Here is a 27,918-nt window from a genome sequence, read left to right as displayed (position 1 = left end):
AGTCTCTTTTTCTCTCCTAATCAAAACACTTCAGGATCTCACTGCATTGTGTTCCTCAGCCATGACTGTCCAAATATCTCAGAGACATTGGCAATGTCTGGGCTAATCCTTGGATTTTATGACTACAGGGTATGCTACTAGCATCTAATGGAAAAAGTCCAAGGATTCTGCTAAACATCCTATAAGGCATAGGACAGTCCCTTACAACAAATTATCTGGCCCCAGATGTCAACAGTGCAGAATTTGAGATGACCATCAGAATTAATCTGATAAATTTCTTTACCACCATCTTTACCATGATAATTGTATGGATTTTCTTTTTTTGATCTTTTACCATAGGAATTTGTATGAAAGTACCCTCTATTCTTGTTCTGAAATTCTGTTATATTTTGCTTGTCAATTTTTTTTAAAGAAAAATTTTCTGTATTTATAAAGAGAGATTTTGTGTGTGTGTGTGTGTATGTGATATTGTATGCAAAACGTCCTTGTTCCAGCTTGTTATCAGTTCAGGCTTATGGAATGATTTGGAGGCTTCCATTCTTTTTTCTGCTCCCATACTTAAAACCAGTGAAGAGGTTATCTGTTCTTGGTAGGTCTGATAGAAGTTTCTTTAAAAACTACTTAAGGCTACTGCTTTTTTGTGAGGTGATCTTTGACTTCCTTTTTGTTCTTTTCTCTATTATTGTTCTCATTAATATTTTAAACCGATTATAATCCATGTTTCATAATTTATATTTTCTTGAAATATATGTATTTCAGAAAGATTCAGACAGTATTATATCCTATTTCTCCTTCCTAATATCTATGTCTTTCCCTTATATGTTGTTCAGACTTGCCAAAAGACTTTTTCTGTGTGTGTTTAGTTCTTTTCAATTATATAGTTTTGTAGTATTTATTTACTCTACATTTTTAATAAGTATATTATATATTTTTTCTTATTTGAACATTTTGTCTTTATTAATTTATTTTGTCTTTTATTTTATATACCTACAGGAACAAAATGTCCTTTGAGTGATCCTTCCCCTCTAACTTGTATATTTTGTTATTCCCTGTAAAATGTTTCAGTTGTCAATCATTTATAAGTAGTCTGTGATTTCAGTTTTGATTTCTACTTTATAGAAAATGATATTTAAAATGTCCAAATTGTTAATGGTTTGGGGGCATTTGTTCTCAACTTTAGATAATGTCTACAGTTTCTATATTTTGGGGCATGTTACATTTTGTTGGCCTATTATGAATCAGTTTTCCTTTAAATAGATTTATTGAGATATAATTTACATACCACAAAGTTTACCTATTTAAAGTGCATAGTTTAGTCATGTTTAATATATTTAGAGTTATGTAATCATCACCATACTCTATTTTTAGATCATTTTGTCACCTTTAAAACAAACCTTGTACTCATTAGCATTAACTCCTGCCTTCCCCTCACCTCTGCCTCCCAACCCTAGGCAACCACTATTCTACTTTCTGTCTCTATAGATTTGCCTCTCCTGGACATTTCACATAAATAGTATCATATAATATATCATCTCTGTGTGTGACCTTTTTCACTTAGTGCAATGTTTTATCTGTGACGTCATAGTGTGTATCAGTACTTCATTTTTTTTTATTTCTGAATAATATTCCATTGTATGAATCCTACTGTATTTTATTTCTCCGTTCATCAGTTGATAAATATTTGGGTTGTTTCCACTTTGTGGCTATTGTGATTAATGCTTGTATGAACGGCTGTGTATAAGTTTTTGTGTGGACATAGGTTTCATTTCTGTTGGGTATATATGTAGGAGTAGAAATGCTGGGTCATATAGTAGCTCTTCATTTAACATTTTGGGAAGTTGACAAACTGTTTTCCAAAGTGGAAATGTGTCCCACTTCACATTCCCATCATCAGTGTATGGAGGTTCTAATTTCTCCACAATGTCATCAACACTTAACATTATCTGTCTTTTTGATTGTAGCCATTCTGGTGTGTGTGAAGTGATATCTCACTGTGGTTTTCATGTGCATCTCTCAAATGACTAATGACATTGAGCATCTTTTTGTATGCTTATTAGCCATTTCTATATCTTCCCACTTTCAACCCTGGAGGAGCAAGGGACAACACAGTAATGAAAGAAGAGTAAAGGAACAGGGTGGGAACATAGTGAAGAAGCTAACCTCTCTACCTTTCTCCATTGGCAGACTGATGCAGGCCTGGCATTGGCAGGAGATGGGCTTTCAATTGAATATGAGATTTCATTAGATGGTTATTAAATTTTTTATAGGCTAAGATTCACTGAGGAAACTATGAGACTTACCTGATATTTCATCCAGGGTTGTTAAGAACTGGGTTTATAGAACAGACTGAAGGAGACAGTCCTGAGAAGAATAAAATTGCTGTTTGCTTGTACCCTACTGATTCCAACTCATTCAGTAAGCCAGTTATATTTGTCATAAAAAAGGCAAACCATTTCTAGGGTAGAAATAAAGGTGGATAATTTATGTCATAAGAAACAAAGAGATAAAGTTTGATTCATTCAGCAAATTAGGAAAGGAATGAAAAGAAAGAAACAAACAAAAAACCCATAAAAAAGCCACTTATATTTGACATTTTTACTCACTATCATAAAGTTTTAGTCACCGTCTCCACACTAGTCCTGGTCTGGAAAAGATCTCTAGTTTACTCCAAATCACCAAGATCTTTGGACACACTTCAAACTTATTATTTTGATCTCTCTGCAGCCATCAAAACTGATCAGTCACTTCCTTCTTGAAACTCTTCATCCCTTCATCCCTTGACACCACTCTAACCTGGAGGTTCTATTTGTCTCTGTCCTAAAGCTCAGTCGTGGGCATCAGAATTATATTGAAAATACCTGCTGCTGCTTTGATTAATATCCTCTGTGGGGGTCCTACAGTCAACAAATCAAACAGAATTCATGATCTTCACCTTTCCAAGCATCTCCACCTCAAAGTCTGTTCTTTCTTTTGTGTTTCCATTCTTGATGAATGAAACTTCCACCTGCTGAGCTTATTAAAGCAGATGGGAGTCATTATTGATCCTTCATATATGTGTTTGAATCCCATTGTTTTGACTGCCTACATATTTCTTGAATTTATCTTTCCCTCTATATCCTTGTTAAGGCTGCCATATTTCTGTTTGTCTTTTTTTTTCCCCCCCATGAATTAATATAGCAGCTTCCTAATCAGGTCACTTTCCTCTTGTCTTAGATTTCTTTTTTTTTTTTTTTTTAGGATTTAAAGTAATATTTTATTTATTTATTTATTTATAATATTTTTATTGATTTATAATCATTTTACAATGTAGTGTCAAATTCCAGTGTAGAGCACAATTTTTCAGTTATACGTGAACATATATATATATATTCATTGTCACATTTTTTTCTCTGAGATACCCTAAGATCTTGTATATATTTCCCTGTGCTATACAGTATAATTTGTTTATCTATTCTGCAATTTTGAAATCCCATTCTATCCCTTCCCACCCCCCGCCCCCTTGGCAACCACAAGTTTTGGTCTTAGATTTCTAATTTATCTTTCACAGGAAAGTCAGAATGATCTTTCCAAAGGCAAATCAGAACATTTCACTCCTTTGAGCAAAACTCATCAGTAGTTCTCCATTGATTTAAAATTGTACTCCAGACTCTTTTGTACAGCACAAAATGACCCTTAGAGTGATTAGCTTCCTCAGTTTTCATTTATGCTTGTCTCCTTTATGTATACTTTGGAATTTTTTAGGTCTCCAAATATCTACATCTTCTTTTGCCTTTCAACCAGGTTGTTCCTTCTGCTTAGAACAGTGTGACCAATTGTCCTAGTGTGTCTAGAATTTACCTGGTTTTAGCCCTGAAAGTTTCCCCCACCCCCTGCAACCCAACCTTGCCAGGCAAACAGGGTTGGTTTATCACTCTAGCTCAGAATGTCTCTTTCTCTTTAGTCTTCCTGATTTGTTCTTCAAGAGTCTGCTTAAACTGACTTCTTCTAAAATCCTATTCTAACACACTTTTTCCTCTAGGCTGAAATGTATCTGCATACATGAAAAGGAAAGGGATTACCACATTCTACTTTAATCTGTTTCTGCTACACTGCGTTCTTTGAAGAGAGACAGTATTTTATTCATCTCTACATCTCTTCAAGTCATGCACACCTAGCATAGTGTTTAGCACATAGTAGGCCACTGATAAATATTAGTTGTACAATATTAGAAAAACCCAGGGCATCTATCTTAATGCTATATTTGACAAATATCATAAATATTTTGCTGATTAAATTAGTCTAGTATTTCCAAATGTTTCTATTGTTTCCACATTGAAATAAAATGTTTTATTTTTACTCATCTAAAAAAAAAGCTGCCTGTTAAATAGGACTGTCAAAATGTGATCAATCTTATCAATGCTGACAAGAAAGTTGACTGAGTACAATCAAGTGGTAAAAGATGTACTATTTCAGGGGAAAACTAAAATTAATAAAAGATAAAATCTAACAAGAAGAGCTAATAGCAATAAAGCAAAAAAATTACTTAAGATATACAGGTAGGGAAAAAATAACCAAAATTCATAATGGCACTTTAACATATCTTTTGGAAACAGAGTCAAACAGGCAAAAATAAATAAAGATAGAAAAAGTTAAAATAACACAATTGACCTGTTACATCCCATATTCTCCCGCTGCCTACTCAGTTTCTTTCCCTTCACAGCAAATTGATCAAAAGAATTGTGTACTCTTGCTATCTCCGTTTACTTACCTTCCATTCACTCTTCAACCTAACTTAATCTGACGAATTCCACCATAGCTCCAATGAGACAACAATGACCAAGGTCAACAAAATCTTCTATGTTGCTAATCCAGTGGAAAGTGTTCAGCATTACCTTATTCTCTCAGTAGGATTTGACATGGTTGACTAGTCCCTACTACTTGAACCAATCTCTTCCTTTTGGCTTACAATATGTCATCACTATTCCCTACCACCTCTTTCTGGTTTTCTTATGCCACTCAAGTGTCTCTTTTCCTCACATTTCTTTCTCTTGTTGATTTCTAATGTAATTTCATTGGAGAACATGTAAGCAAGCCATAGAATGCTATCAGAGTGTTCAAATGGGTGAGGGTGCTGACTTAATTCTGGGAGGTCAGAACAGGTCCTTGGAGAAGTGGCTTAATCTGAAATCTGTCAGGCTAACTAGAAAGGACAGAAGTGTGGAGAGGAGTATTATAAACAGAATAAATGGTGTGCACACAGGTCCCATGGCGAATGAGAGAGCACAGGGCACTAAAGCAAATGGGAAAAAAAGGGGGCCTGTGTGCTTCCATAATGGTGTATAAATGGAAGGGTGGTGGAATATGAAGCTGGAAAGATAAGCAGGATCCACTCCATTGTGGGCTTCATCAACCATGTTAAAGGTTTGGTCTTTCTTCAGAGACCTTTGGGAAGTCAGCACTCTCATAGCATTCTATAGTTTTCCTACACAGTGTTAGTTGCTTCTTTCTTATGTAATTGAATCATTTCTGTTTGTCTAACAAGATTATAAATTCCATGATGGTGGAAATTATGCCTGCTTTTGCTCATCTCTGTATCCTTAGCACATTAGGGTTGGATTGGCAAGAATGAATGAGGAACTTTAATTACTCGTCCAGGAGACAGATGATGATAGTTTGTACCAGGATGTTGGTAATGGAAAGATATTAGTAGATCTGAAAGATATTTGTGTAAAGTTGACTGATCATGGTGGTGGATTAGACATAAATGGTGAGAGTAGGAGCATATTAAAGATGATTCTTTATGGAAGCATCTTGTTTTTGGATAATCTCTCAAATTTCTGTGGGAATACCACATTTATTTTACTATATTGTCTTTTTCAGCATTAACTGTTTCCTTGGGGATAGTATTTTGTTCAGCTTAGTTTCTCTTTCTGTTTTCTTCAACTGCTTTTTGTCTCTGCCATTTTATCATTCTGTCATTGCATTGTCTCACATTATTAAGCATTCTTTGAAAATGCAGTTTTTCATGTCTGCCTGTGTATTTGCATTGAGTTAATATATCATAATTGATGATTTCTTTACTATTGGCCATATATTCTGTTCCTAATTTTTGCTTTATAAGTAATGCTGTTTTGAACATCTTTATGCCCATGTCTAATTGCTAATTTATTCCTGAGTATATATTTTTAGAGCTGGATTTATGGGCTGTGGATATATATATATACACACACACACACACATACATACATACATGTATGTATATAATTGAAGTAACATTGGTTTATAACATTATATAAATAACATTATATAATTTCATGTGTATAATATTGTATTCTGACTTCTTTATACACAACAGTGTGTTCACCTTTCATTATTCAGTCTTTCAAGGTTGTACAATTCTAAGAATTTTTTCATTTCTTCTAGGTTATCCAGTTTCTTGGCATTATCTGTTCATTGTATTCTCTTATAATCCTTTGTTTTTCTATGGTATCTGTTCTAATATCTCCTCTTTTGATTCTAATTTTATTTTTCTGAACCTTTTCTCTTTTTTTTCTTAGTGAGTCCAACTAAAGGTTTGTCAGTTTGGTTTATCTTTTCAAAGAACCAGCTCTTAGTTTCATTGATTTTTTTTCTACTGTCTTTTTCTTTTCTATTTTGTTTATTTCTTCTCTGATCTTTATCCTTCCCTATACTGACTGGGCAATGTTCTTATTTTTCTGGTTCCTTTAGGTGTATAAGATTAGATTGTTTGAGATTTTTCTTATTTCTCGAGGTAGGCCTGTCTTGCTTTAAAACTTCTTTCTTAGTACTCTTTTGCTGCATTGCATAGATTTTGATATACTATATTTTCATTTTAACTTGTCTTCAGGTAGTTTTTGATTTCTCCTTTGATTATTTCATTGACCCGATAGTTGTTTGGTCTCCACATACTTGTGAGTTTCTAGCTTTTTTCTTGTAGTTGATTTCTAGTTTCATACCATTGTGGTCAGAAAGATGGATGATATGATTTTAGTCTTAAGCTTATTGAGACTTGTTTTGTATTCCAGCATATGGTTCATCTTTTAGAATGTTCAGTGTGCATTTGAGAAGAATGTGTATTTTGTTGCCTCCATGTAGAATAGTCCTTGTAAATCTATTAAATCCATCTAGTCTAATATTTCACTATGGCTGCTGTTTTCTTGTTGACTTTCTATCTGGGTGATTTATCTATTGATGTAAGTGGGGTTTTAAAGCCCCCTAAAATTGCTGTGATGCTGTCAATTTCTGCCTTTAGTTCTGTTATAATTGCTTTATGTGTTTTGGTGCTCCTATGTTAGATGCAAATATCCTAATAACTGTTATATATTCTTGATGACTTGTCCCTTTTATCATTAAATAATGTCCATATTTGTTTTTGGCTTAAATTGTATTTTGTATGGCTACACGCACTTTCTTTTAGTTGCCATTTGCTTGGAGTATCATCCTCCACCCCTTCACTTTGAATCTATGTTTATCTGTAAAGCTGAAGTGAGTCTTCTGGAAGCAGCATATTGTTGGGTCTTGGTTTTTTCGTCCATCCGGCTACTCTGTGTCTTTTGATTGGTGAATGAAGTCCATTTACATTTAAGGTGTATTGTTGATGAATGAGAACTTAGTACTGCCATTTTATCTCTTGTTTTCTGGTTGCTCTGTGTTAGTTGTTTATTCCTAGGCTGACTTAAAAATTCTCTCTTTGTCATTGACTTTTGACAGTTTTACTATACTATGTCTTGGAGAAGGCCTTTTTGCACTGAGATAATTAAATGTTCTCTTAGCTTCATGGACTCATAACCCAGTTTCTTCCCCAGATTTGAGAACTTCTCAGTTATTATTTCCTTAAATACAATCTTTTTTTCTTTCTCCTCTTCTACTGTGGGATACCACTATCATTATGTTGCCCTTACTAATAAAGTTATAGTTCTCAAAAATTTTCTTCATTTAAAAATTTTTAGTTCTATTTCCTCTTCTACCTGTATCATTTCTAGATTTCTGTCTTTGAGCTTGCTTAATTCTCTCTTCAATATGGTCTGTTCTATTTCTAACGCTTTCTAATGTGTTCTTTGTCTCATTTATTGAAGGCTTCAGTTCCAGAACTTCTGTTTGGCTGCTTTGTAGAGTTTTAATCCTTTTGGTAAATTATTCCTTCTGCTCATTAATTTTATTCCTGAGATCACTGAGTTGCCTTTCTGAGTTTTCTTATACCTCACTGAGTTTCTTCATGACAGCTATTTTGAGTCCTCTATCAGTTAGATTACATTGTCTTGTGTCTTTAAGTTTGTTTTCTGGAGAATTATGTTATTTTTGTGATTCTGTGTTACTGTGGTTTTTCACGGTGCTTGATAAGTTATTTCTGTGCTGGTGCATTTGAAGTAGTGAATACCTTTCTGGTTTTTCTTACCTCAGCTACATGGGAACATTCACACTTTTCACCCTCCACCTCTTCCAGAGGTTTTGTCCTGTATCTCATTGTTGTTGCTTGTGCCTCTGTGGTTGCTGATGACTTGCTGCTGCTAGTGTTGCTATTGTCACTGAGATTGCCACCTGGGAGACACTGCTGGCAGGTACTTCTGGTTTGTCTGGAGTCATCATGTTCAAGGACTCTGTCATAGTAAGAATAGGTGGGGGAGGGGAAGCTTGGGTTGTGGGTACCTCTGCCATGTTCAAGTTGTCAAATTTGTGGGTGCCAGCACTGCAGGTGGAGGAGCCAGAGTCCTGGGCGCTTCCACTGCTGGAGAAGCAAGGTCTCAGGCTCTGTTGACGCTATTGCCAGTTCCCTGTGGCTGTGGGCACCATCATGGTTGGGAGGCTGGAGTCATGTGTGCTGCTCCACTTCTGCTACTGCATTGTCTGGGGCTATGGGCTCAGTTGCTGTAGTCGAAGATCCAGGATTGCAGGCACCACTTTCACTGTTAACCTGGTCTACCTCCTGTATGTGTTCCAGTCCACCTACCTTTTGATGAACAGATGTGTGGATGTCTTTGGTATCCTGGAGTGTTGGTCAAAGGAAACCTTGTAGAGTTATGGATATTTTACTGTTGTAGATTGAAGAGAGGAGACAAAAGGAGTGTGTTTTGCTGCCGTGATGCTACATCACCTGCCTCTTCAGCTTTTTTGGTGATTTTCAGCTGGACTGTCCTGTACTTGTAGATGGAATGTATTTCCCCAGTGAATGTGAAAATTACAATTTTCCTGAGAACAAATGCAGAGGCTAATTATGAGAAGACAAGTATACTCATCAGATGGGCTTCTCTCCTGGTTACCCAGCTACTTAGATTCTCTGTATGAGGACTCAGTAGCCTTTGTGAAGGCTGGAGGTTATTTGAGAGAATCAGTCTTTTTCTGTTTCAGTCTCTGATGCTGCCTCTTGGAATTTTACATACAACTATCTCACTCTCTTTAGTGAGAGAATTTTTTTTGTGGCATTATCCCAGAATCAAATGCTGCAGCTCTGATCACTTGTACTGGTCCAGTTTTTCTGTAGCTCTTTAATTTCTACCCTGAGCACAGCATGAGCATGCCAGTTCCCTGATCCAGCTGTCTCTGATCTTAGGGATTTTTCAGGATATTGTTGGAAAAATTCTCTTAAACAAACTTCCTCTTTCACATATACTGTTTCACATGTCTCTATCTATATCTATCTGTATAATCTATCTCTATCTCTACATATATTTGTATTAGGTTTCACATATATTTATATATATTGCTGTCAATTATAGGCCATATATTTTACATTGCCTAGAAATTTCTCAACCTTTTTAGTCCATGGAAAATTTTGTTTGAAATGCATAATGTTTGAGCCATATACATTAAAGGAATTATAACTTACGTGTGATAATTGTCATGAAAGTAATTGAGAAAGTTGTCCAACCATTGCCTCCGGTCTTTCTGCCTTTCCTTACAAATGGAGTGGAATGAGATAAATGAATCAGGCCCAGATGGTTAAAAAGGGAATTCTATGACACTTCAAAGAAAAATAATGCCAATGATAGAAGAACAATTCCCAAGCTTATAGACAGAAGAAAACCCTCTGAATTATTTTTATAAATGCTATTGTGTTTAAAAGTGAGGGTTTTGGAATCAGGCCACCTGGATTCAAATTCTGGCCTCATCATTTACTAGTAGTACGATATTAAACGAGTTATTTAACCTCCCTGTGCATCAGTTTCTTACTATTAAAAAAAGAATTATAGCACTGCTTATACTGTTACTATAAGGCATAAGTGAATTAATACATCTAACATTCTTTGGATGTTTGGTACAGAGTTAAGTGCATAAGAGATATTTGTTATCATTATTTTTGCTGTTACTATTATTATTACTACTGCTCCTACTACAACTGACAAAATATTAAAAATAAATGTGCATGTTAATCTCACTTATAAATAACTAGGGCACCTTTCTAATTTCAGTTAGCAAATAGAATTCAGAAACATTACAAAATAAAATACACAAGTGCCAAGTATGGCTTGTTTCCTATTAAGAAATATTAATATTGTCTTCAGCAAGGATATAGGAAGTGCATTTAATAAAAGTATATATCCATTTATGACTAAAATTCTTAATAGAGTAGAGATAAGTAGGTACTTTTATAGTATGGTAAAGATACATTTCTCATGTCATATTTAGTGGTGTAAAACCTAAAGTATTTTCACTAAAGCTATGAAAACAGATACCACTTTACTGTGACACTAAATCCACTTTGCTTAATATTGTTATGTCTATGTAAATTCTTGAGATATGAGTAGAAAAAAATGAGTTATACAAATTGAGAAAGTGGATGCCTGCTTCTTTGCAAATGATAAAGTATCAAACCTGAAAAACCAAGGTAATCAATTGAGAAACAGTGAATAAGTAAAATTATTCCATTATTTTGTTATAAGGTTAATATCCAAAAAAAATCAGTGCTTTAAAAGTTTTTTATCAGTATCAATGATTGATATTGATAACAGTTATCAGCGATTTTTTTATACATGTGAACAATATGTGGTCAGCTAATACAAAAGAAAAGATGATTTCATATGCAATGGCAACTACAAAAAGATAACAAATTGGGCTGGATTTAACAACAAATGTATACTGTTGATCTGAAGAAATCTCTAAAGCCTTTGCCTGATGTATAAAGACTTGAATAAATGAGAAGATGCATTCTTCTGAGGAAGACTTATTACTGGAAAGAAATATATTGTTCTTAAATTTGTTCTTAAATTTAAGTATACATTCAAGTCAATCTCAATACGTATATGAAGTTTATGTTTGGAATTGGTCAAGCTGATATATTCAGGAAAATACATGTCTGAGTAGTCAAGAAAATTACAAAATAGAAGATATGAGCTTGTACTATTCTTGCAAGATATTCACAAAGAAGAAACTTTATATTTAAAAAGAATTGGTGCTAGTTTATTAACAGGAAGAGTTAAAAGTAAGGGAGTCATACTGACTTTGCCTATGATTAAAATGTTATTTAAAATCAGTGGCAAAATAGGTTATTCAAAAACTACATGGCTGTAAGAAAATAATATGACGCTCTACCTTACTTATTCTACCAAAATAATTTGCAGAAGGATACAATTTAATAAAAGTAAAAAAACTGATAAATATACTAGAAGAAAATGAAATTTATTATTATTATTCTTGGTAGTGCTGTTATTATTACTGATATGGAGAATGCCATTTTAAGCAAGAAACAACCACATACCAGAAAGGAAAAGATCTGTACATGTGACTACATAAAACTCATTTCTGTAAATGAAGAAATGTTTTATATGAAGTCAATAGAAAGGTGTCAACTGTAAAATAAATATTTGCAGCTCCTTTGTGAGATAGAGTACTAATTCATTTAACATATGAAAAGTCTTACAGATAAATATTCAAAAAAACCTAACAACTCAATAGAAAAATAAGGAAATGACCACAACAGACTGCAGAAAGAATAAGAAGTATAAATAGCTTGTAAATAAGTGAAAAGATCCTAAAATTGCTAACAATTAAATAACAGCACATTTTCAAATGTGAAATACTATTTTTTACAAAATTTGATGATTCAAAGGGATTCATGAGGGTGTGAAAACAAAGACAAAATGAGTTAGATACTCCAGTATCTAACAAAATTAAAATTTACTTACCATATGATAATTCTGCTTAAATGAAAACTGTTCTTTAGATATATTTATCATTCCAGAATTTTTATTTTTGTAATAGTCAAATTAGGAGATAACCCTAAGAACCATCAGCATCTGGTTAAATAAATATTGTATATCAGTGAAACCAGTGAATAAAACGAAACAGCACATATATGCTGGTAATGAAAAATCTCTAAAATAATTTAAGTGAATGAAAATGTAAGGGGCTGCATGTCAATTTGGTCATTCAGGAAGCAGATACCAAGATGGAAGTAGACATGTAAGAGACGTATTGGAGGAAATGCACATGATATAGGAGGAGAAAGCAATAGGCAAGGAAATCCTTCAGACCACCATGCCTATCTGACACCTGAGAAGGTAGAAAGGGAAGGAAGGATGGGATAAAAAGAGTCTTAGACCACTGTGAGTTTAAAGAAAATTTTGGCCAGACATACAGGGAATCCTGAGGAATGGTTGCTAGTTGAAGGAACTCCATAATGGGCTAGACTGTGCCTTCACATGCCTCAGTCATTGAGGGCAGCCTGGGGAAGGTGTAGCCTCAGTGTGAGCATCCTGGTAGATCCAATCAAGTGGCAGGTGGAGGCTGTCAGTCAACTCTGTTCACAGAAGGTTTTCTTCAATAAGATCTAAGTGGTGGATCTCCATAAGGCCAGCACAGTCTATTTCTTATGCCATGTAGATTTACTTTTCCAAACATGTTTGGAGGGCAATTCCTTCTTGATGTCTGTGGGCCTCTATTTCTGAAGGGAAATTTAGAAGACGAAAGTTAGAGGTGAATTATAGCCTACATTGCTTCCATTGGTCCTTGGGATATAACCTAAGGCAATTTCTTCCTTCTTCACTATAAATTCTAGGTTTCCCTTACCCTCAGCTGTCAGGATACCATACCTGTGGATCAGGCATTCTGTAAGCCTCTAGATACTAGTGCTGATCAAGGCTCTGCAAGCAGAAAAGGCAAACCCATACCTAGGATAGGTATCAATCCCCATATGGATGAAGTGTTGGACGTTGCAAGATGGATGGATTAAAATGAAATTAACTTGCCAACAAGTGTCCATTTGACTTCCTTGAGGAATTGTGCCATATTGATGGACCAGCATAGGTGTCTGTTGTTGGAGATTGGACATGCAGAGGGAGCAGTAGGTAGATTAACCTTGGTAAGTGGAAGTTCCTGTTATTGGGTCCATGCATAGCCTACATATCTATTGTGACCATTTCATATATATGCCTGTCATGCCAGTTCTTGGGAGGCTGATGAGGAAGAACAGTTAACATGAACTGGTCAAGTCATTTTTCCAACCTGATTGTTTAGGATCTCTTCAGTGGTGGGTGCTTTCTGATGGGTATGTGTGATATAAAGATGTTCACACTTCGTGCCCACTGCCATCTGTCCCTCCACATATTCTACCCAAAGCCTCCTTATTTCTGATCTTTTAGTTTATTGCTTTTTGGCCAGCGAGGTTATTGGCGATTGCCTAGGAATCTGCACATATTCTCACCTCACGCTACTACTCTCTGCATACAAAGCCAATGACTAGGAGCAACATTTGTAGTTTTTCCATTTGGGAAGATTTTCCCCTCTCTACTGCTTTTCAAGGCTATTTATGAATGTAGCTTCATTGCAGCTACCATCCATTCTCTGGTTGTACCCAATATCAAGCTGACCTGTTCAAAAATCAAGCTTAGCTTTTTCTTCTTCCTTTAGCTGTTTGTATGTCATCTCCCTCCATAAAGCTATAAATTGAGCTGGGAGAGGGTTCCTGGTGCAACCATGGTAGGTGACATGTGGGTTGGGGCTACCTGCTCATGAGTAATACTGTTTCCTATACCTGAACAGGTTTGACCTTGGATATACCATTTCCATTTTTGAATGGATTACTGCTGGGCCTTTGCAACAGCATGCCTTGGTGGATCCAACATAACCCAGCTCATAATGGGCAGTTTCATTCACATGTTCACCCTGTGCCTCATGGTCAAACATTTCATGACTACCAGGAATCAGTGGCAGACCAGAAGCTGCTATTCAAAAGGCATATAATTCTCTGTTGCACATGGCATGGCCTTATTCCCAAACCCCTGCATTATGATTCTCTTGCTGGGACTTACCATTAACCAAGCATAAAAAAAAAAAACAAAAAACTTTTCCTATAATGAGCCATAGTGAATTTTCAAGACTTTGTCAACCATATGTTCTTTGTTTGAACTACTCAACTCTGCTTTTGTAGTGTGAAAGCATCTATAGACAACATTCACATGAATGAACATGGCTGTATTTTTATAAAATGTTTTTTCCAAAAATAATGGCATACCAGCTCAGCCCAGAAACCATGATTTGCTTATCTCTGCCATGAACTCCACAGTGAATTGTTTATCAAAATTGACAACTCCAGCTGCATAGGGCCTGCTGGGTCATATGGCTCAGCAGTTGGTCAGCTTGTATCACAGCCTGAACCTGTTGGAGAATCCTTCCCCCTCTGACCCCATTCGGAGACGGCAGACTTCCTTGTTACCTGATACATGGGCCAGAGAAGTATTCCTAGGTGTGGAATATGTTGCTTTCAGAATGAGTAGTGGCCCACCAGGTGCTGTGCTTTATTTTTCATTGTAGGGAATGCAAGATGCAGTTATTTGTCTTTTACTTTGAACGGTATAATTTGACCACTTAAAAATCTTTTGTTATGGCAAATCCCTAAATCTTTGTAGGGTTTATCTCTCACCCTCTGGACACATGTCTTAACAAGGCCATGAACTCTCTCAGCACTTCTTACTTTTCCTGGTCAATTGACAGGATGTCATCCTATAAATGATCAAAGTGATATTCTGTGGGATTGTCCCCTTTCCTTACCATTATCTTATAGCAGAAAGTGGGAGAGTTAATAGAGCCCTGGGACAAAACTATAAATAAATATATTTGTGCCTTTAATGAATATAGTGTTTCTAAAAGTGCCTTATCAGTGAAAGAGAAAAAAAATGCATTTGCCAAATCGATGGCAAATACTATGTACCTTAGGCCTTAGCTCTAGCAGTATTACCTTGGCCAGTACAGAACCTACAGTAGGGGCTACTACTGGTTGAGCTTGCAGCAGTTTACAGGAATGTTTTAGGATCCATCTGTTACTGCAGGAGCCAGACTGGCAAATTAAATGGAAATATGATAGGGGCAACCACTGCTTTAAGTCTTTAATGGTGGTAATAATCTTGCGTTCACCTGTGTTGTGATTTTTTACAAAGATGTATTAACTTGCCAGGGTGTAGGGGAATTTTGAAGGCTTCTGCCTACCCTTTCTCATTATTATAACACTTACATCATAAGACAAGGACCCCATGGAAGGGTTAGTCCCACTGACAATTTTGTCATTCCTTGATTACACACTCGGGGACTGGGGACAGACCACTCTGTGGATCTGTGGGCCCAGTGGACTGACTGTAAGCTTGACTTTAGCCAGGACCCCAGTTATTACCTAGCCCCCAATTATGAATAATGATACTTTGTTTCTCTAGATGTCAGTGTCAACACAGACCTCGTGTGCAATAATTCTGAAAATGTCTGGGTACTCCACTTTCCCCAGTGTATATTTATCTTTATAAATACTGGTAGGTACTTTTAGGAACCATTACAGTATATATTTGCCACAATGCTGCAGGGACCTTAATCCTGAGGACTCAGTCATCTTTTGAGAATGGCTGGAGTGAGTGACCAAGGGGGACAGAAATAGACCAGAATGGCAACTAAGGGCCATATCACATCATATCACATCACATTGTATAACACCTTGATGACTCTTGTGGTGACTTTGACTTTCACACTGAATGAAAATGGAGCTACTTCAGGGATTTGAACAAAGGATTGAAATGATCTAGGTTACATTTTAAAAAAGCTTTCTGACTGCTATGTTGGATGTGGTTGTGGTGATCTGTTTGGAGGCTATTGAACCTCAGTGCCTGCAGTGGAATGTTGGTAAATGGTTGGAGTTAGGATATATTTTTACAGTAGATTCTTCAGTATTTAGCAATGAATGAGTGGTGAGAAGAAATATGGTTGCTTTAGAGTATTTTTTTGGCCCAGGGGATTGAGACAATGGATTTTCCTTTAATGGCAAAGAGGAAAGCTGTGGGTAAAAGAAGGGTATGAGTGAGAGGATATTTAGAATCCAGTTTTGAGCATGTTAAGCTTGAGATGTCTTGAAGATATCCAAGTGGAGATGGTGAGTAGGCAGGTGTTTGACATTTGGTGAGAGATGTGGTGAGACATATGTATTAGGAGTCATCGATGTGTAAGTGGTACTTAATATGATGGGGACTGGTAATTCCTTAAGAGAGACAGAGAGAGTCTAGTTATAAAAGGAAGACCAAAGATTTAGCTCTTGGGGTAAAGCGCTGAGAGACTGATGAAAGTGGAAGAACCAGCAAAGAAGAGTGATGTAGCAGAAGAGAAGAAATTCATTTATTCTTCCTAACAGTATAATCAGAAATGCACCCTAACCTACAGGGCACTTGAACATAGAGAGGTTAAAGTACCTGCCTAAGATGTCACAGGCACTAATACTGCAAAGATACCGAATTAATAATGATCATGATACTATTAGTGGTAATACTCAACACTTTCCTTCACTGTTTTATCTATCCAGGTGTCACTAGACTACTAGAAAGGGCTGAATGGCTTTTTTAGACCTTCCTGAAGTACTCAAATGATTAAAGAGAATTACAGTTTTGAATGAAGGGTATAAAATAAAAACTTGTTTGCTTCATATGCCTTTTTCCATGGGAAAAGCATCCCAAACCTTAAGGGGGCCAATTTTCAGACAAACCCTGTCTTAGTCAGTTTTGGCTGCCATAGCAAAACACCATAGAATAGGTGCCTTAGACAATGGACATTTATTCCTTACAGTTCTAGAGCATCTAACATCAAGATACAGCTGATTCCGTTCCTGATGAGCGGTCTCTTCCTGGCTTGCCTTATAGCAGTGTGCTCACATATTCTTTCCTTGATATTAGAAAGATCTGGTGTCTCTTCTTATAAGGGCATTAATCCAGTCATGAAGACCCTTCGCTCATGAACTCATCTCACCCTAATTATCTCCCAAGATCCCCTCTAAAAATCACATTGGGAATTAGGGCTTCAACATACGAATTTTGGGGTGACACAAATATTCATCCATAACACACCTCTTTCAGTTGACTTTCCCACGTTTATATCCACTCTTTCTGAGAGAGAGACCTAGTTGAAAACTTTTTAGTGCAAATTTCCATCTTCATTAAAGCAACTCACATGTTATTCATGTGGTTTGAACTTTGTAACAATCCATCATCCTCCTAGCCCCATCCCTACAGGCCTTGTGCTCTCTTGCTTAACTTACTTTGGAAATCCCCTAAATCTACTGATTTGGTGACTCCTAATTCCTGTGTTTCTGTGATCCCCACTTTCAGTGACTCAGGGAGACCCATTCCACTGCCCATGTGAACGCTACCTCTATTGACCTTACAAATCTGGCCATCTCTACTCCTGTGACCTATGCTGAGCCCTTGTCTCCCACTTTTGATGATGATATAATTCTCATCCCTACTCACTCCATTCACTCTACTCCACTGTTCCTAAGATCTTTCTCAGGGACCATAACCCGCTGACCCTTTACTCCTGACCCCACCTTGATAGCACTTTACTCTCCACTACTGTTACCAAAAACCACATTCACACATAGCCTTCTTCACTCTATCCCAACTTACTTCTTGCCAGTTTTGGGGGGATTCTTGACCACAGCCTCTGGATTTCATTTAATAATCACTCTGCTTAAATGCCTGAGGAATTTATAAAATTTTTTTATTTGTACATGATACTTTCAACTTCAAAATCAAAGTTAGTGAATGATACATAAAACTTCTTAGTTAAAAGCTTAAATGGTTCATTAAACAAATATGAAAAACATTCAGCAAGTGTTAATATTGCACAGTTTTCAAGGATGCAGTGATGTCAGACACAGGTGCTATATTATGCGTGGGTTCTGTTTTTATCACTATTTCAACTTTATCATATTAGGAGGTCCTTCCAACTCTCAGTGAGACTACTTTTTAGGGAACAAAAGGAAAAGCTTACTGTGCAAGAACATCAGTTTCCCATATAATGTTTCTGTTCCAGGATTTCTTCTGGAGACATGGTGATTTGACCAGAAACAGAGTATGCTGGATGCCCTTGAGGGTACAAAGATAGCACAGTCAGCACTCCTGTCTCCCAGCTCTGAAGACCCAAGTCCTTTGACAGCTGTTCTTTGGACTGTCTGTCTTCACTGGCTGTGGAGGGTAGAGAGTGTGCCCTTAAATGGAAGGCAATGGAAGCCCTTATGTCAGGTATGAAGAAATTTTCTTCTTAGTATCAGGACTACTTTAGATCATCACCTTTGAGAACCTAGCGTAAGTCATGTTTCAGAAGGTATAGGTTTGCAGAATGGTGATTTTTCCCCCTCTCAGATCCTTGGTTGGCTTTAGGGTGCTTTTCATGTTTATTTGTGACCATGATTCTATGGATCAAATAGTGTGAAAAGTCACAAGGGTGCCTAATTTGGAGATAAGCATTTTCTTATACTTTAATACTTAAAAAGCATGTCTTATCAAAATATCACCATGTTAAAAACTATATATTTTTGATATTTTAATCTTGAAGGAGTAGTTTTTAAAATCATTAATAGATTAATCAAATTTGACCTTGTCCAAAGCCTTGATTAAAATGGCCCTTTTCACCTGGTCATAAATTTCATTCCATAAACCATTCCTACTCAGACTTGTATAAGCTCCTGTGAATGTTTTCTTTTTCTTTTCTTTAAAAAAACATGCAGAGGCAAGTGCCAAGTTGCCAGGGAAGAAGAGGGTGACGGTTAAATGAGGGAAAAAAATTATATAATTTCTACTTTCAAAATTTGTTTGATAATGTTTCCTGAATTGATGCAGGCACTATTCTGGTCAAGTTTCTGTTTTTTTTCTTAACAGTATATACCTAAATAGCACTCTGTTTTGGAATTGGGAATCATGAAACTTTCACGAGTGTTTTTGCACGCAAGCATTAATACTCTTCTTCACAGTTTCAGAGTATGAAAAAAATACAGTTAAAAGAGAAAACAATTTGTAGCTTGCAGTCAAGAAGTGTATATTAATTGAAATAGCCATATATTTATTCTGTACAATTTGTAGCAGTGTACAATGATTTTAACTTCCTTCTATGAAAATTATTTACCTGAGACTTTATATAACATTCTATATTAAAAATAAAAAACAACATTCAGAATAATAGTTTAAAATATGAAGTAGGTACTTTAAATGATTTTATTTGAGTGTATCATGCACTCATATATTTTAGTAATTTGTTTTTAAAGCAGAAGGAATTGAGGCAGAGAAAAATGAAGTCCTTTCCTGGCAAATCTTCAACTCTTGCTGTTAATTGACATAGTTTTAGATGCTTCATCTGAAAAATCTACAATGAGGGCTTTCATTATGTGGAGGTGGTATTTTAAGATTGTTTGGGTAATGTGCCTCTTTGTTCAGATACTGGGTCTCTTTTGTAGTTATTGAGTATTAATTATTTTTCAAGTAATCAAGCACCTCCAGCTTTGTAATTTTGTTCCATGCATCAGGAATTGCACCTTTACCTATAAATTTACTGTGATATTTTTCTTCCAGCTGTGATCTGAAGTGAGAGACAAACCATTTCCAGTATGGCTGGGTGGATGTGTCTGGGGTGATACTCCATTTGGCATACTCCCCTCCTGCCTGTCGATAGTTCTTATATGGAATTTTCCTGCCATCTTCGAAACGCAAGAAACAATCACTTGCTACCATGCTAGTACAAAAATTAATGTTAAACTGATCTGTTTGATGCCAATGCCTTCCACTGAGAGCCTCTGGACGGTGGAAGGGAACACTATGGTCTCCTTCATGGGTGGGGATTGTGTTTGTACAAATTGCTGTACATAAGGGACACTGTTTCCAGCAGCCACAGAGATGTTCAGAGAGCATTTTCTGGATTTCAGGAACAATGTCTTCTACAAGCGTACACAAACACTTCTGTGCTGCTTTCTCCATTTCAGGATCCAAAGCCTTACTCATGGCTTCTTTGAGAAACTCAATGTCTTTTATCTCCTGGTGTTCAATGCTTACCAAGTCTTTTCGTGGAAAGATCAAGTTACCCCCCAGGTGATCACAGAACAAATCCAACCACTCAGACACTGTGCTGCTTTTGTCTTTAGCTATTGCTGTGGATGCATGAATGGCTGAGAGGATGGCATTCTTGATGTCATCTAAACTTATTTTTAAAAAAGTCTTCATTTTTTCATTTCTTTGCTCAGAACAATATCTTTTAATACAGTTTTCAATGTAATTCTTAAAAAATGATTCTGAATTACGAAGGTACTGCCAGTAGTTATCAAAATTTTCCTCTTCTGCCAGAGAGATGAGAATGTGTTTCTCCAGATTAGCCCTGTTTCCACTGAATGCTGGGCAGGTAGCTCGCATGTCCCCACCAATTTTGGGGGCCATGGTTTTCCTTACAGTGGTGGAGATAGCAGGGGTGAGTTTGTGCCACAGAAAATCAACAAATGTTTTGATTGAGGTTGCTCCTTGACAAGAGATCTTAAAACTCATGAAGAAATCATCTTTCTTGCTTTCTAGATAGTTCACAGGATCATTTGCTCTCTTGAATGCCTTGTGTATCTCCTTAAACTTCATGGCTGCACTTCGGAATAAACACAATGATAAGTCAATTTCATATTTTCTTGTAACTGTGTATCTTTCCTGAGTGGGAGCAGATTTCACCTCCTCATCTATGATTTTCAGGATTTCATAGAAATAACTTGGATGGTAATCATGCCTTTGCCTACTAATGCTGTTAATAGCTTCACTAAATTTTGAAATAATTTGGTCAGTAGTGATATTTATAGACTCCATATCCTGGGGCTCTAATGTCAGTGGATAAATGTTTAAATATCTCTTGTTCATCTTGATATGTTTGTCATATTTGATTTGAAACTTTTCTCCAGAATTTTTCTTCAGTCTGTCCATCAGCATATATTTCTCCTTTTTGAAATAATCCAAGAGGATGCTTTCAGAATCCACTTCAATATTAGGCTCTGTAACTGGCGGGAGATTTGAGGACACATCACAGACCCATTTTTCCCAAAGTGGGTTGAATTTCTCATGTAGTTCTTCCTCACTCAGTTCTGTGCCCTTTACAGTTAAAGCCAACTTTCGGCTTTTTTCCAATAATTCCTTTTCATAACCAGATTTTTTGTTATCCAGTTTTTCTTGATTTTTTTTAAAGCTAATAAGTTCTTGGACTTTACTTTGGCTGTCTAAAATTAGTTTCTCTTTAAGGTTCATTAGCTTGTTTTCAAAATTTCCTTTCCACTGAACCAGTACTTCACTATCCGGATCTTCATTAAAGAATTTTTCAAGTTCTTTCTTGATGGCTTCATATTTTCCTGTAACTGGAGCCTTAAGCATGTGTGTTTCTGGTGTCTGGATTTTTCCGTTCTGAATCTGGTTGATCAGCTGGTCCTGCAAGGTCAGCACATGACTCCTCAGCTCCCAGGTCCAGTAGTTATACATGGTTTCCAATTTGCTCATGGCCATGACCTCTCTTGTGTTCCTGAAACTGAAAATAAAGTTCTCATTCAACAGGGCTCTCCACAAATCTTGAATTCGGAATTTTACATCTGATATCTTCATGATGCTGCCCCTACACTCCTGTTTGGCAGCCAAAAGAATTCTGCTTTTCAGCTCCTGGACGTTGTGGCTGTAACGAGGGTTGGGAGGGGCCATTGGAGGATTGCCATCCCAGAGGTGAGCAAAGTAGTAGACGTGAGTATTGACATCAAACTTAATGACATCACTAAAGCGGGTTACATCTGAGCACTGTTCTTCTTCAGCAGCTGTTGCTGCCATTTCATCTAGCCTCTGCTCTAGCCACCTTCGTCCTTCCATAGTTTGGTCTTTAGCTGTAACTTCCCCCACATTCTGATGGACAAAGAGGCAACTGGGAGAGATTTTTACTTGTTTCATCCTCAGAAAAGCTTGGACGACTATTTGTAGAATATCCTGCATTTCTGATGGATTTTCCCCAAAAATATTGATCAGAGTCAAGTTTCCAAGTCCAATGACAAAGGTTGCCAGCTCATTGTCCCGATTCTGGGACTTGTTGCTGAGTTCTGGGGCCCGAAGTCCTTCTGTATCGACAACAAGCATGAAGTCGAAACCAAGTTCCTCTGTGAATGTCTCCTCCACCTTCAGGAGCTGCATATAGGCCCCCCGGGTACACCTCCCAGCACTGACAGTGAACTGCAGCCCAAAAAGGGCATTCAGCAGGGTGGATTTCCCTGAGCTCTGTAGGCCAAGGATTGAGAGAACAAACAGCCGTTTGTTTCCAAGTTTCTCAGATACCTGGTCGAAAACAGCTGCCACCCACTTTAGGGGTACATATGAAGCATCCCCATCCATCAGCTCAATGGGAACCCCAGATATCATCAGATCTGCAGCAATGTGGGGAAGGGAGAGAAGGAGACTATCAATAAAAGCTTCCCCCAAAGTAGAGGAAGCTTCCTCCAGAGCTTCATAGATCTGGCCAACTTCTCTGAGAATTTGCTCAGTTCCTAAGGAACAGTCACTAATCTCTCTGGAGATAGCTTCTATCTCACTTTGCCAGGCTTTCAGGGACTTACTTTTTGGTGCCTCTTGCTTTTCTTTTTGGACCAGTGACCACAAAGCCTTTTTCTTCTCATTTAGCTTTTCCAAGTGTCCTGCAGTCAATTTGTCTAAAAACACACTCAGCCATTGCAAGAAGTAGAGTTTGGTGTGAGTTTCTGAATGATTTTGGAGAATTTCAAGGACAGAATGTATTAAACTATTGAGAGGAAAGGCTCTGTTCAGCTGTTCCTGTCGTATTAATTGTTTCTCCATCTCAATCTCACTCTTGTGTTGTTCGATGGTCCGATTCCCCTTTTCTCTTAGATGATAGAGTTCTTTGTCCTTTTTACACCAAAGTTGCCACAGTTTTCCCTGAAGGGGTAGTAAGTTTTCCTTCATCTGAGATATTTTCACTTCTTCCAGTAGGGCCATTAGAACCTCTGCCTTTTCTTTGGCTTCTTTGCAATCTCTCTGGTCTTCATCAATAAGCAGTCCTTGCTTGCGAGCAACTTGGGCACAATCCTCCAGGCTGAGAGTGGTGTCAGAGAGCTCTAGCAACCATCTGATTGTAATTGTGAGCTCCTCTATTAATTCTGCTTCATTTCTGTTCCTAATTCCAATTTTCACCCTTAGGCCAGAAGTATTGGCCATCAGTTTTTCTTTATCATCAAGCAAACAGATTAAAGGTTTTGATGCCTGACACAGGTCATGGATAATTTTTCGGTTTTCTTTATTGTCATCAGAAGTTGACATGAGGACCACAATGAGAGAAGAGACCTCCAGCAAAAATGTGAGTTGCTTCTTATGTTCCTTTGCATCTCCGTGAAGATTGGTGAAGGTCAAGCAGTTGTCAAATCTGTCCTCATCTTCCCCGCCAGGACAGAACCAGGCAACTTCCACCACACCTCCCATCAAGAGAGAGTTCCTGCTGCTCCCTTTGCAGTGTCGGTGAAAAAAGACATCATGCTTTCGTTTAGTGAGAAGACAGTTCATGATCTGAGATTTGGAGGCAGAGAAGTCATTTCCAATTCTAAGAAAGGACACAATGGGGGTAGAGACACGACACATCTGCTGATTCTTGTAATTGTCCTTCTGCTCCTTTGTTGATTTCCTTGCTTGCTGCCAGCTCCTCCTAATTTGACTGAGAGACCAGAGGGAGAATTCAATTTGAGAATTGCAGGGATTAGGTATGAGGAGGGGGAGGGCAAACTGACAAATGGAAAGTTTGGCCAAAATATATTGTCTGGAAAGAACATCTGCACAGTAAAGAATTGCCATCTGAATATCCATAGGGTGAATGTAGGGCGTCACATTAGGTGCTGAAGAATTAGTGAGACTATCATTGTCTTCAAAAAGGTCTTCATATGGATCAAAAGTGTCATTTTCTTGATTTGAGGTGCTTGGATAGACTTGCTTCTCTGTGTATCCACCATCTTTGATGATCAGGTATCTAAGCCCATAATCCAGCATCAGTAGCTTCTGTAGGAAATAGAAGGGAAGCTCCCTTTCAGAGCAGGGCTGGGTATTGTGCACAGACTTCTTGTAGATCTGATGGAAGTTAGCTGTGCTCATTTTTTTTGGGTAGTAATGTTCTAGGTTTAGACGCTGGAGTAATTCTAGGAAGGTTTGATTCTCTGTGACCTTGTGTTTGTTATTTTCATTATCATGTGATTTATGGGACTGTTTCTTTTCATAGAAGAGACTTTGCAATTGTTTTCTCACCTCATCCCTTTGCAATGAAGAGATGGTGTCTCCATAATCCCCATCAATGAGCGATCTCAGGTCTTTTTCTAGGTTTTCCCAATTATGATCTGCTCCAGGTTTGGAGAGGAGTTGTACAACTTCTTTAGACAAAGATTGTGCCATGTGATGTCTTACCAATGCTAAGCGTTGTGTTTTCTCCTCTGGAGAAACAGCTTTGATGCCAGCTGTAGCTGTCAAACCTGTGAGTACCAGGAATGCATGAGCCCTGTAGTCACAAATATTTTTGAGCTCCTTGTATTTACCTTTGGCACTTTGCATTTTATTCAGTAGGAAGTCTAACTCATCACACCCCAGGAGATACTGAAAAGTATTGTTTACCCCATGATATCCTGCACCAGTTGCAATGGAAAGTAGCAAGATGTGTGTGTCTTGCTGCCCTGTTTCTCGGAGGTAATTCAAGAAGCAGCCAAGGGAAACGCTGACCTCATAAGTAGCCTTTACTTGAGCTTCTTCCACTGATTCTGTGGACTCAGATTTGGCCTTCCCTTCCATAAGGTCATTCTTGTTTTTTTCAAGGATTTTAATCAATTCAGAAAATTTGGTGATGTTGACATGCTCTTGTTCTGGCTCTGACTGGAAGATCCACTGCATAATGGAATCAGCCTGTGGAAAGTTTGACACTCTGTAGATGTGAGGATCCAAAAGGCTGCGCAACTGAGATTTGATAAATTCAGTTCCATAAATAGAAGATTTTTTGCAAAAGTTGACAGTATTTATTAGAAAATTTTGTAGACCCCAATCTGTGAGGCATCTATGAATCCAAAAGTCATAACTTTTTATTTTCTGAGTCAACATTTGCATGAAATGTATCAGCTTTTTCAGCTGCTCTTCAGGATCGGAAACCTCCCAGGATTTCACATTGTCTAGGAAAACAGTAGCTGTCTTCTCAGCATTCAGTAATTCTTCTCCCTCCTGGATCTGGGCAGTGAGCCCAGTCAGAGCAGTGTAGCTCTGTTTCAGGCAGTTAGCTACCTGAAAAGGATCCTTGAAATCACTTCTGTTGCTGGAAAGGATGATATCCCAAATGGGCACCAGCTGATTTCCCCGGTCAATGACACACCAGGTTTGATTATTGGCCACCAGGCCAGTTTTCCACTGTAAAAGGCCATTTGCTTCTGGTGGACCACCTGTCTGGACCACAGATAATTGCACTTTGGTTTGGAGATTTTGTAAGCTTGAGCTCTGAGAGGCTATTTTTGAATGAGACTGTGACACATTCACACCTGCAGCACCTTTCACTCCAAAGCCAGTGTAGCTCCCCGTTATATAAATATCCAGGGCCTCTGCTGTCTGCTGTTTGACTGCTTCCAGCTGCTCACTTTGGAAACCCTCTGAAATGGCTTTCCACCAGTAGATTCCTCCCAGGTGGAAAGGGCCCTGGTTAGCATGAGAGCCAAACCTTTGGAAGAATTCTTCAGTCCTGCGCCTCAGCAAGGGAAGTCTATCTGAGTCTGTGGGCTGACCCAAAAGATCTTCAATGCATTTCAGTTCCTGGAGAGCAGCCTTGGAGAATTGGAGCTGATCAACAGCAAAGTGGCAGGAGGCCAGCGGGATGTAGTTGAACTTGGTTGAGCAGAAATAAGAGTGCTTAGAATGTGACTGCCGTCTTTCCTCAGATTCTGAGTCTTTCTTCTGATCCATACCAGCTTTTAGGCTTAATCCCCAACCTCCACCCTTTGCTAAGGCAGTTGCACTGAAGCCCAGCTTCTCTATAGTCTGAGTGAACATGGATTCTGCTTGAGAAGATGTAAATTCTATTGTTTTCATCTGTGTACCCTGCTGTGGGCCACAGAGTGAGAACTCCTTGGGGACACTGAGTAGCTCCTCTCTCTTCTCTATCAGGCTCCCTTTGTCACTAGTTTTGTAAATTCCCTGCAGGGCTAGTCCTCCAGATGCATATCTCACCAGCTCTCCATCTGGGAGGTTTTTCCTGTGAGACAGTGTCCCCTCTGTGTGGTTGAGTTGTTTCTGCAGGTTTTCTGTGACTTCTTGGAGGGACTTTTCAGGAGGTGGCCAGTACTCTTTGGGGATTTCCAGTGCCTGCCTCAGCTCTTCCTCCTTTTTCCTCACTGCTTCTTCCTGCCTCTGCCTCCCTTCTGAAAGCAACTCTTCTAGCTCCTGCAGAGTCTCTTCTGCCTGCTTCTGTTTTTTCTGTATTGTTTTCACCTGACACTCCTGTAACTGTGAAAGACTATTCGAGTGTGACTGGTTAAGCAACCTCTCCAGGGCTTTCTTCTCCCAAGAATGTTGTGTCAGGGATTTCAGCTTCTGGAGATCTTCCTCTTCTAGGTGTTGTAAGGCCTGGGCACAGGTCACACCCAGGTGTTCCTGCAGCTTTGGCAACCAGAACTCGACTGCCAGTCCTACTTCTCTCAGCCTCCCTTGGAGATCTTGCCCCCTTTTGCCTCTGAGCAGGGGCTCATTATCATCTCCTGTGTCCATGGCTGGGGGAAGAAAAGACACTCAATTAGCCTATGTCATACTATTATACAGAACTCTGTGATCAATTTTCAGAAATCTGTTGCTTTTCTATACACTTCTAATGAGTTATCAGTAAAAGAAATTGAGGGAACAATTCCATTTTTGACCACATCAAAAAGAATAAAATAGCTGGGAATCAAATTAACCAAGGAGATGAAAGACATATACTCTGAAAACTATAAAATATTGATGAAGGAATTTGGAGATGGTACAAAGAAATAGAAAGATACCCTGTGTTCCTGGATTAGAAGAATTAATGTTAAAGTGTCCATAGTACCCAAAGCAACCTATAGATTTAATGCAGTCACTATCAAACTACCTAGGACATTTTCTAAAATGTAGAACAAATAATCATAAATTTTATTTGGAAACACAAAACACCACAAATTCCCAAAGCATCTTGAGAAAAAAAACAAAGCTGGAGGGGTCACGGTCCCTGATTCAGACTATACTACAAAGTGACAGTAATCAAAACAACATAGTCCTGGCATAAAAACAGACACATAAGTCAGTGGAAAAGAATAGCCCATAAATAAACCCATACATTTATGGTCAATTAATCTATGACAAAGGAGGCAAGTATTCTATGGAGAAAAGAGAGTCCTTTTCATAAGTGATGCTGGAGAACTGGAGAGCTACATTAAAGGAATAGATTAGTAAAAAATAGGCAGAAGACCTACATAGACATTTCTCCAAGAACACATACAGATGGTCAACAGGCACGTGAAAAGACGCTCGGCATCAATGGTTTTTAGAAAAATGCAAATCAAAACCACAATGAGGGATCACCTCACACTGATAAGAATGGGTATCATCAAATAGTCTATAAATAATAAATGCTGAAGAAGGTATGGATAAAAGAGTATATATGTAT

The 27,918-nt window shown here is 37.8% G+C and overlaps 1 protein-coding gene across 6 annotated transcripts in view; it reads right to left on the bottom strand.

The window, feature by feature from the left end:
* Positions 1 to 17,938: 17,938 nt before the first annotated feature.
* The window catches only part of LOC105096171 (interferon-induced very large GTPase 1), a 37,181-nt gene continuing 27,201 nt past the window's right edge, over positions 17,939 to 27,918 (bottom strand). For all 6 annotated transcript variants that reach the window (XM_031460134.2, XM_010988460.3, XM_064492615.1 and 3 more), the window contains one exon: positions 17,939 to 27,007. In XM_031460134.2, coding sequence (XP_031315994.1) covers positions 19,698 to 27,005 — 7,308 coding nt within the window. In that variant the 5' untranslated portion in view covers positions 27,006 to 27,007 and the 3' untranslated portion in view covers positions 17,939 to 19,697. The remainder of the gene's footprint in view (positions 27,008 to 27,918) is intronic.

This window comes from Camelus dromedarius, chromosome 12 (assembly GCF_036321535.1).
Source record: "Camelus dromedarius isolate mCamDro1 chromosome 12, mCamDro1.pat, whole genome shotgun sequence".
Taxonomy (NCBI): Eukaryota; Metazoa; Chordata; class Mammalia; order Artiodactyla; family Camelidae; genus Camelus; species Camelus dromedarius.
This window is presented reverse-complemented; position numbering and strand designations above follow the sequence as displayed.